The sequence below is a fragment of the Antechinus flavipes genome, chromosome 2, assembly GCF_016432865.1.
Source record: "Antechinus flavipes isolate AdamAnt ecotype Samford, QLD, Australia chromosome 2, AdamAnt_v2, whole genome shotgun sequence".
NCBI classification, from domain to species: Eukaryota; Metazoa; Chordata; class Mammalia; order Dasyuromorphia; family Dasyuridae; genus Antechinus; species Antechinus flavipes.
In genome coordinates, this window is record NC_067399.1 from 373,573,251 (window position 1) to 373,584,027 (window position 10,777).

At 37.3% G+C, this 10,777-nt stretch overlaps 1 protein-coding gene across 1 annotated transcript; it reads left to right on the forward strand.

Annotated features, from left to right (window-relative positions):
* Positions 1-1,843: 1,843 nt before the first annotated feature.
* HSP90AA1 (heat shock protein 90 alpha family class A member 1) lies at positions 1,844-8,701 on the forward strand. Its single transcript, XM_051978349.1, is given in 12 exon segments — positions 1,844-1,974; positions 3,118-3,279; positions 3,374-3,740; positions 4,377-4,510; positions 4,928-5,242; positions 5,477-5,642; positions 5,941-6,131; positions 6,210-6,336; positions 6,339-6,356; positions 7,158-7,426; positions 7,587-7,920; positions 8,016-8,701. Coding segments are annotated over 11 exon segments (2,193 nt in total). The 5' UTR covers positions 1,844-1,974; the 3' UTR covers positions 8,126-8,701.
* Positions 8,702-10,777: the final 2,076 nt, after the last annotated feature.

The following is a 10,777-nucleotide window of genomic DNA, read 5'->3' on the forward strand; positions in this document are numbered from 1 at the left end:
AAAAATCAGGGCAAAAGGGAAAAACCATAGAGAGATTTAAAAACAACAACAACAGAAAACCAGAAGTGAGCATAGAATGTGTTAATTTACATTCAGTCTCCTTAATTTTTTCTCTGGTTACAGATGTCATTTTCTGTCCAAAGTCTATTGGGAAGAGCCAAGCCTTTCACAGTTGATCACTACATATTCTTGCTGTTATTGTGCACAATGTATTCCTGGTTCTACTTATTTCACTTAGTATAAGGTCATGTAAATCTTTCCAGGCCTTTATGTAATCAGCTTATTCATGTTTTTAAAGAACAATTATATTCTGTTATCTTCTTCATGTACCACAACTTGTTCAGCCATTTCCCAATTGATGGGCATGCACTCCTTTTCTAATTCTTTGCTATCACAAAAAGCTGCTATAAACATTTTTGCACATGTGGGTCTTTTTTCCTGCTTTATGATTTCCTTGGGATATAGACTGAAGAACTGGGAAATCATTGTGCACAGTAACAGCAATGTTGGAAAGATGATCAGCTGTAAAAGACCTGTTTACTTTATCAATACAATGGTCCAAGACAATTCCAAGGTTGCGGGATTCATGATTTAAAAAAAAAAAAATGCTACCTACCTCCAAAGAGAAATTAATGAATTGAGTGCAGATTGAAATATAATTTTCTCACTTTTTTGTGATTCGGCTGATATGGAAATATTTCTGCATGCTTTCACATAAGCAGTTCATTTACTGTTTGCTTTCTCAGTGAGTGGGGGAGGGAGTGAATCTGAAACTTAAAAGAATGTTTAAAATATATATATATTTTAAAATAAATGAAGGTTTGTATTTTAAAATTTTATTTTTAGACATGTTGTTTGAGATGCCAGCTGGGCATTCAAGTGGAAATATTCATCTGCTGGAAATGGGAGTTCTGGGGAAAGATGGGGGTGGACATATAAACTTGGGAGGTCAGCTGCATGAAGGTGATAATTGAAGGCTTGGAAGTGGGTCAGATACTCCCAAAGAGTATGGAGGGTATTGTGCAATACCCACGTTTAAAAGATGGGAGGAAGAAGATGAGAGGGTAAAAAGAGACAGGATACTTAGAAGATTGGTGATGTGGGGAAAAACATTAGATTTGAAACCGAGGACCTGGGGTGGCCATAGGAAGTGAATTCCTTTTCCTGGGCCTCAGTTTCTTCATCTGTAAAATGGGGGCAAAGGGAACTAACCAAAAATCCAAGGTTCCTTCCAGTTCTAAATCTATTGAAGATTTGTGAGCAGAGGCGGGACAAGACTGACTGCCTGCGAGGAAGATTAATCTAACAGCAACGTTTTAGAGAGGTGGAGAGAAAAGAAGACAAGACGATTTGCGATTCGCGGGGAGGCATGGCAACAGCACAAACCAGCCCCTGCGGGCCCGACAGAGGCAGAGGCAGGACGCAGGAGGAGGCAGTTGCTCGACCTCGCTCAGCGCGCGCACCCCCGCTCTATCTTCTCCAGTCTTAGTAGCTGTCCTCGCGCCCGCGCGCAGTCAGTTGGGGTTTGGTTCGGTGGGCAGCCGAGAAGGAGAGGAAGATGGGATCACGCTAAGCCAGCACTACCCCGCCACCCCCACCCTAGCCCAACATCCCTTCTCCACCTCTTCCTCCATAGCCCGCAGTGGGGGAGGGGACTGAGGGGGAAAGGGACTGGGGGGGGGAGAGGGAGAAGGAGGAGATAGAAAAAACTAGGGTTTGGGCGGAGAAAAGGCGGAGCCTCGCTGCGGGGCGGGGGGTCCGCGCACCTCTGCGCACGCGCGGCGGGCCGCGGCGGTTGGGGAGGGCTCGAGAACTCTCTTCCGGAAGGTTCCGGAGGCTTCTGGAAAAGGCGCTGCTGAGGCGGGGAGTGCCCGACTCTATATAAGGAACAGGCGGGGGCGACCGCGCGCCAGTTTGCTCTTCTCTCCTCTTGCTGCCAGCTGAAGCCTTTGGGCTCCTGCTCTCGCCGTCACGGTAAGATCCCCGCGGCCCTCTACTCCCAGAACATGGACCTGGGCGTGGGCACACCGGTCCTTCCCGCGGCCGGGACTCCGCGAGGAGGGGGGCGGAAAACAACCCTGGGTTCGGGGTCGCCTAGGATGCCAGAGAAGAGGTCCCTGGCCTCCTTTCTCCCTTCAGGGCCGGAGGGCTCGGGGACAGACGTTGAGGACCCCCTCTTTTCCCTTCCCATCCCTTTTGCCCTCCCTCGCCTCCCCCACTGCTTTTACACCCTCCCCCATTTACTGTAATTTAAACAAGGCAAACGCCTCCGGACAATCTTGGGGGTTAGGGTAAAAAATGGTGGGGGTTGACTCCTCCAAATCCCAAGGAGGTTGCCCGAGGATTGGGGGGGCAGAGGAGCCTGGGGCGCGCCGCCGCCCCCGCCCGCGGGGCTGCTCTCGGGCGGGGCACCTGCGTCTGAGTCGGGGCTGGGGTAAGGGGGCGCTAGGAATATCTCTAAACTCAAGCCCTTTTTATAAATTAATGGGGGAGATGGGACTATTTACTGCGGATTTGCCTGATGATTTCCTTGTTAATAGATTGAGGTTGGGATCTTTGTGGAACGTGTGCTGTGCCTGGTCGTTCTTTATCCGATTCCCTCCCCCCACGTAATTTCATTCACCCCTCCCCCCATATTGTAAGCTTTAGGAAATGTGGAATTTAGGTTTAACCTCTTCCTATCTGTTCCCAAATTAACAGGTGCTTTAATCATTAGATACTTTAATGGAATGGGAGTGAATTCTTTATCACCATTTGAGAATTCAGGGTTTCTGTTTTATTTCTTTGCCCTAGCACTCTTTATAGAGGACAGATTATCTTAATGAGATGAGCCTTCTAGTGTTAATCTGGCTGGGGAGGTGGTAGTCTCTTAAATAAAGAATGAGATGCAATTGAATCAGTCAGCGTTCCCTGTTTGAAGTGTTCCCCGTGAAGCCTCAATTAAGTCATAATAACTTCGTTCCCAATGAATTAGTCTTAATTTTGTTTTCTACCATAGTCAGTAGTTTATTTCCTTTAATCTGTTAAGAAACCTGTATAAAAAAAATTCAAATTTAAAAATCTTTTAAAGTCATAGGCATTGGTGTTATTTTACTAACTGGTAACAATATTCTGTAGATGCCTGAGGAAACACAGACCCAGGACCAACCCATGGAGGAGGAGGAAGTGGAGACTTTTGCCTTTCAGGCAGAAATTGCTCAGTTGATGTCTTTAATCATTAATACATTCTACTCTAATAAAGAGATCTTTCTGAGAGAGCTAATTTCAAATTCATCTGATGTAAGTTTTTATTTTCTGTTTTTGAAATTGGATTTAGTTCCAGTATGGCTGTTTCAATTCATGGTTTAAATTTTTAAACCTTTTTCTTGATTAGGCCCTGGACAAAATCAGATACGAGAGTCTGACAGATCCAAGTAAACTAGACTCTGGCAAAGAGCTGAACATTAGTATCATTCCAAACAAAGATGATCGCACCCTTACCATTGTGGATACTGGTATTGGAATGACCAAAGCTGATTTGATCAACAATCTGGGTACAATAGCAAAGTCTGGAACCAAAGCTTTTATGGAAGCATTACAAGCTGGTGCAGATATCTCTATGATTGGTCAGTTTGGTGTTGGTTTTTATTCTGCCTATCTGGTTGCTGAGAAGGTGACTGTGATCACTAAACATAATGATGATGAACAATATGCCTGGGAGTCTTCAGCAGGAGGATCATTCACTGTCAGGACTGATATAGGTATGTACTTTGAGGCTTTTATTTTGTAAAATTTAAGACAAACTCAAAATAAGTAAATGGATCAATTTCTCTTATATGCAGAGAGGGAAAACATTCTGGAACCAGTGGCAAGAAGGGGATCAAAATCCCTCCTTTGAAACTATTTGACCGTGGGCAAATTAATTAGAATTTCAGCTATGAAATATGGGACATGACTGGACTTAAGTAGCTTTTTTGAAGTTTCTTCTGGCTAGATGTAAGATAATATGAGTGATAGTCTAAGAAATAAAAACTGAGTTTTGTAGCAAGAAAGCATTGGATATGTGCCCCATGACAAGTATGATTTCTTTCTCTAAAAGAACTACCTCAATATAATTTTTTATGGTAAATGCAATACTGTTACTTATTATAGTAGGTTAAGAAGAAAACCTTCATTAGAAATTTTGTGGTTAATACTCAAATGATGAAATTTCAACAAATAGCTTTTCAGCGCATTATATATTAAATGAGCTGCTTAATTGAATTGAGGTATTGTTTCACCAAGTATTAAAGGATTTTCAAAATCTATGAAAATAGCTCATTACTTCACTTAATGGGTTGAGATTAGAAAATTCTGAATCTGACATGTTTCACACATGCATTTTTTCCTTTTTCCAGGTGAACCTATGGGTCGTGGAACAAAAGTAATTCTGCATCTGAAAGAGGACCAAACTGAGTACTTGGAAGAAAGAAGAATAAAGGAAATTGTGAAGAAACATTCTCAATTTATTGGTTATCCAATTACACTTTTTGTAAGTTTTAAAATAATATAATTCCGAATTGAAATTCTCAGCTGATTAATGTATAGATTGTTGCTTGTTAACCCTTATTAACTAGCAGAGGTTGCAAAAAGGAGTGATATTTTATGAATTTTACTTTTTGTTTTGATAATTGCCTCTTATAATTTGTGTAATAAAAAGCTAAGACTTGTGATATTTACATAACTTGGTAGTTCTCTTAAAGCTTGTATTTTTCATTGTAGCTTATTCGTTCTCATACCGTAGTGTGTGCAGATAATATCTGTAAGTGGACCTGGGGCTGTTAGAAAATAGATATATTAAATATTTATAGCCAAAGAGTTGAGCCACTTTATTTCAGTACTTGATTGACAAGCTCCCTAAATAACTGTTGCAAGCATTAAAATAACCATTTGTACCTTCTTTTTGAAGGTGGAGAAAGAAAGGGATAAAGAAGTCAGTGATGATGAAGCAGAGGAAAAAGAAGAGAAACAGGAGAAGGAAAAAGAAGAAAAGGAGTCTGAAGACAAACCAGAGATAGAAGATGTTGGTTCTGATGAAGAAGAAGAAAAAAAAGATGGTGACAAGAAGAAGAAAAAGAAGATTAAAGAAAAATATATTGATCAAGAAGAGCTTAACAAAACAAAGCCAATCTGGACCAGAAATCCTGATGATATTACTAATGAGGAATATGGTGAATTCTATAAGAGCTTGACAAATGATTGGGAAGATCATTTAGCTGTGAAAGTAAGTTTTAATTAAATAATTTTCCCCAGGAATTAGTAATAGGCACTTAAGAAACAATTTATTTGTAGCTCTTGCATATACAGTATTTTAAGTATATACATGTAATATAAATGTGTAATATGTTTTACAATATGGAGCACAATGGTGGAGAAATTGAAAAAGATCTGTATGCACCTTAAATCGAAGAATTAGTTGTGTTTAGGTTCTGATGAAGCTTTTAAAAATTTGTTTTAGCACTTCTCAGTGGAAGGACAATTGGAATTCCGGGCCCTTCTCTTTGTTCCAAGACGTGCCCCCTTTGACCTGTTTGAAAATAGAAAGAAAAAGAACAACATCAAATTGTATGTGCGCAGGGTTTTCATCATGGATAACTGTGAAGAACTGATCCCTGAATATTTGAGTAAGTAAAAGGAGGGGAAAGGAAACAAATGATACTTTATCTCAGGTGCCAATTGATCTCACTACAACCCTTCTAGAGAGGTAGATAAACCACTTTTTACAAGATACTAAGGCAAGCAGACTAAGGTCACAACTATAAGGCTGTAAAGAACTCTTGAGGTCTTCAGGGAAGACCGCCTTAATGCTGTTTTATCTGTTAATTATCTTCTTTATTTTAAAATGTACATCTGCTTATTTAGAGGACATTGTGTTTGTCTCAGTATTTGTATTTTAAGGCTAATTATTGCAACTTGTTTCAGATTTCATCAGAGGAGTAGTGGACTCTGAAGATCTTCCTCTAAATATTTCACGTGAAATGCTGCAGCAAAGCAAGATTCTCAAAGTGATTAGGAAGAATTTGGTTAAAAAATGCTTGGAACTCTTCACTGAATTGGCAGAAGATAAAGAGAATTACAAAAAGTTTTATGAGCAGTTTTCTAAAAACATTAAGGTTAGTTAACTTTTTTGATCAGCTTATTCTTTCTGCTATTAAGCTTGAAAGTTTCTCAAGCTTTGTTTGTTTTTCCAGCTTGGAATACATGAAGACTCTCAGAACCGAAAGAAACTTTCAGAATTGTTGAGATACTATACTTCTGCTTCTGGTGATGAGATGGTTTCTCTTAAGGACTATTGCATGAGGATGAAGGAAAATCAAAACATATTTATTATATTACTGGTAATTCTGTTAACATTGCTATTTAACTTATTTTGTTTTTATAATCTGTTTTGGCAGCACTATCGTTGTTAATCTCTCAATAAGTTATTTCTCTCTTTGAGTAATTTAGGAAAAGAGATTCTTAATTGGAATTGAATTTTTTTTTTAAACTGATTTTTAAAGGCATTCTTGCCAAATCTGAATGACAAAATTCTAGTAGGCATTATTGTGAAGACTAGATTAGGATCAAGAGAAATTTGAACTGTTAGTGATGGATTAAACAAATGAGATTTAATAGGAAAAAATGTTTAAAAAACCACTCATTTAAAGAAATATAAGCTGGGAGTATATGCAAGGTGTGTGTAATAGGATTGAAGAAACAGGGAAGAATATTGCAGATTGAAAGTTTTGGGTATCAAAAATTTTAAATCCTAGTTAGTTCAGCATATACCACATTTTAGGGAAAATATCTGGAATACATCCAGAGGAATTGGATAAGTCAAAGTGGTGAAAGATTCAACCATATGACTTTAAAAATGAACATGCTCTAGCAGTTTTTATATAAGTGGACTGGACTGTTTTACTTGGGCTCTATTTTGCATACCTGGAAGTAATCAAAATATTTTTGAATAGCTTTTATCAGGCTTTTTCCCATTAATTACGGGAAGGGTCTTCATTAAAAGGCTGGTAGAAAGGGTGACTTTTAGTCAGTTTAAATGCCATAATGGTAAGATTCTAAAAATTGGAACAAAAGCATAGGAAATGAAAGCACAAACATGAGAACTAGAATATTCTATATCATGTATGAATTTGTTTTTTCAGGTGAAACTAAGGACCAAGTGGCTAATTCAGCTTTTGTTGAACGTCTTAGGAAGCATGGTTTAGAAGTAATATATATGATTGAACCTATTGACGAGTATTGTGTGCAACAGCTAAAGGAATTTGAGGGCAAGACTTTAGTGTCTGTAACCAAAGAGGGTTTGGAACTCCCAGAAGATGAAGATGAAAAAAAGAAGCAGGAGGAAAAAAAGGCAAAGTTTGAAAATCTTTGCAAAATTATGAAAGATATCCTGGAAAAAAAAGTTGAAAAGGTATGGAAGATCTGTTTACTTGAACATATAGCTATATTTATTAAACCTGAATTAGGATTGTGTTTAAAATAATGTGGTAGTCTCATAAGTTGTATAATATTAAAACTAAATGTCCTGAATGTTTTGTTTTCTAATTGGAAAATTTGACTTAAAATTTCAGGTTGTAGTATCAAACCGATTGGTTACTTCCCCATGCTGCATTGTCACAAGCACATATGGCTGGACAGCAAACATGGAAAGAATAATGAAGGCTCAGGCACTAAGAGATAACTCAACAATGGGTTACATGGCAGCAAAGAAACACTTGGAGATAAACCCTGACCATTCCATTATTGAAACTCTACGGCAAAAGGCAGAAGCTGACAAGAATGATAAATCAGTTAAAGATCTGGTCATCTTACTGTATGAAACTGCGCTGCTGTCTTCTGGGTTCAGTTTGGAAGATCCCCAGACGCACGCCAATCGAATCTATAGGATGATCAAACTTGGTCTCGGTAGGTTGATGAGGCTTGCAGGGGAGTGAATTACTCAAATTATAAAGATATTTAACAAGTTCTAAAATTGGGTTTTCTTTTTGACTTTTAAATAGGAATTGATGAGGATGATTCAACAACTGAAGAAACCAATGCAGCTATAACTGAGGAAATGCCACCTCTTGAAGGAGATGATGATACATCGCGCATGGAAGAAGTGGATTAAAAGCATTCCAATACACGAAACTAGCATGTTTCCTAGACTAGTCTGAATAAGTTATTTTGTATAAGGTGTTGAGAAAATACTTGATGTCTTCATTCCCTCTGATGTATATTTTCAGATATGTTCTCTTTATTTTTGTTAAATCACTTTTTAAAAAATGTATGGCATGAACATGCTATTTAAGGGGAAATTTAGGTTTCTTTTCCCTTCTAAGTATAATCAATACTGTGATACCTTAGACATACAAGCAAGAACTAGTAATCATTGTAGTTTACTTTGGTTTTATTTTAGGGAGGGAGAAACAATACCCTTAATATATGTCCAAATATTGTAATCTAATGTTAACTCACTAACACACTCTTGTGGTCTGATAACAGTATGTAGCTATCAGAAAGCCGAATAATGGAATTGAATTACTCCTTGGTCTCTAAAATACACTGTTTTTGAGGTATCTTTAAAATGTTTATAAAATTGTCTTTCTTTTATATACTTAAAAGAATTGAGTTGCATTCTATTCCATCCATTTTTTGCATGTATGAACCCTGAAGTCTAGGAAAATAAAGTGTTAACACCAAGAAACTGTGGGAGTAACCTTAGTTTTCCAAAGTTAGAGTTTTGAGTATATTTGTATCATACTGCATTCTTAAACTGAACAAATATGCATATCACATTTTAAAATTTCATTGGCAAAAATGAGGATATACTTGTGAGGTAAGAAGTAGTCAGATTGTTCTATTAAGAGATTGGAGTAAATAACTTTAAGCCCTTTGATGTGGAGTGTTCTGTTATTCCAAGCTCATAATAGAGTTCACACAAAAGCTGTAACTAGTTAAATCATCCTCCCTCCCCCTAAAAAAGCTTTATTTTGGTATTACTTGACAAGTATTGAAATTTAACACATTTGTTAAATTTGACTTGTCTATTTTTATAGCCCTAATGATGCTGTATATCATCATCTAAGTTACAGAACAATTTGTGCAGAAAGAAGGTATTTTATTTACTAAGTGGAAATGGATTATAAGAAATATGGTTCAATTTTAAGACATGGAGGGGAAATGGAATTTTTAGGGTTTCATTGAATCTTCTAATGACTTTAGGTTTATTTATGTTTAACACCAACACTAAATAGTAAATTAGAAGCAAAGTTAATTGCTACAATCTAGGGTTTGCATCTTTAGCGGTCTGAGGGACTAAAGTTAAAATTTGGGACTTTGTAGTAACATTCAGTCTATTGGTAATGCATTTTCTTTAGCACAACATGGTATACTTAAAGATTTGTATCTGAAGCCATGAATTAGTGTTTAAGGTGGGATTTTTTTTTTTAATAGCAATGAGTGCTAAAAGATTTTGTAGAGCTAAGCTAGTCTGATGGTTTATAAACCTGATAGTGGAATTGGGGCTTATATTATGTACAGAGAATACAGATGCAGGCAGAGTTCAGTATGATTCTGTTTTGGTTACTTACTCTACAGTGGAACCTTGACAGCATAAAAGGCATTAAACTTGAAAACAAATGCATCTGTCCATGTGACTTCTAACTGCTTAAAAAAATCTAAACTCAAAATAATTATAAAATCAGGTTCATTACTAAATTCCTTTGCTGAGTTTATATAGCCTATGATGAATAACATTAGCTTGGTGTCCAATATGAACCTTGATTAAGAAATTTATAAATACAACTTGAATTAAAGTAGTGGTATCTTAATTTTTACTGAAATATCTTTGATCACTTTGGTTTGTTTTTCGGCAAATAATTGCCTGTTACTTAGCTCTTGGTGCTTATAACTGCCCCATGAAAGGATTTACCCTTTTATTTGCAGATAAATATTAGGTGAGCTATTCAAACCTGAGCACTTTTAATGCATGTTGCTCACTCTTCGATGGGTCTGTCTTTCCATCTTTGCTTTATTCTATATTCTCTTGATGGGCAATCCTTCAGAACACTTCCGAGTCAGTTTATAAGCGTGTTCAAGGGTAAATGTAAGGGAGTAGATGATTTTTTAGTTTCTGTTCCAAAACTATTAAATGCAAACTTAACACTGATTTTTTAATTTGTTTTTAGTATGCTTTTTTTATGAATAACTGGGAAAAATCCATAGGAGATTTTTAAAAAATGTTGATCTTGGCCATATTTCCCTATGTTAGAAAAACTTAGTTTGAACTAATAGGGTAGATAATCCATAGCTGGGTGAAAAAATTTTGTCAACTTAATGCAAGATTAAATTGGGCTGCCAGAGAAATCAGAATTTGACCTTTTAGATCCATCCATTAGGGAAATATGCTGAATTAGTAAATTGGCTGTTGGGGAGAAGATCATCAAAAGATGGGTTAATTTCAGTAGACAGCTTTTGTACCTCGTAACTGAGCTCTTTACAAGATTATAAGACTTCATGTTTCCTGGTGTACACCTTAGCTTTCTTTACTCATTAGGATAAAAAATGCAAAACCTACTCCAAATTAAATACCAGGTTTAAAAACCATATCCAGAGCCTGAAAGGAAGGGGGGGGGAGGTGTATAGGGAAGGTGGTGGGAAATGGAACCTCTAGAAGCCATTATATATGATCAACTTGGATGAGGGAGACAATGCAGGAGACTAAATGAAAAGGTTGGAAGAGATGGGTGGTACTAATCTATAAAGGTAAGCTGAGAGTCCC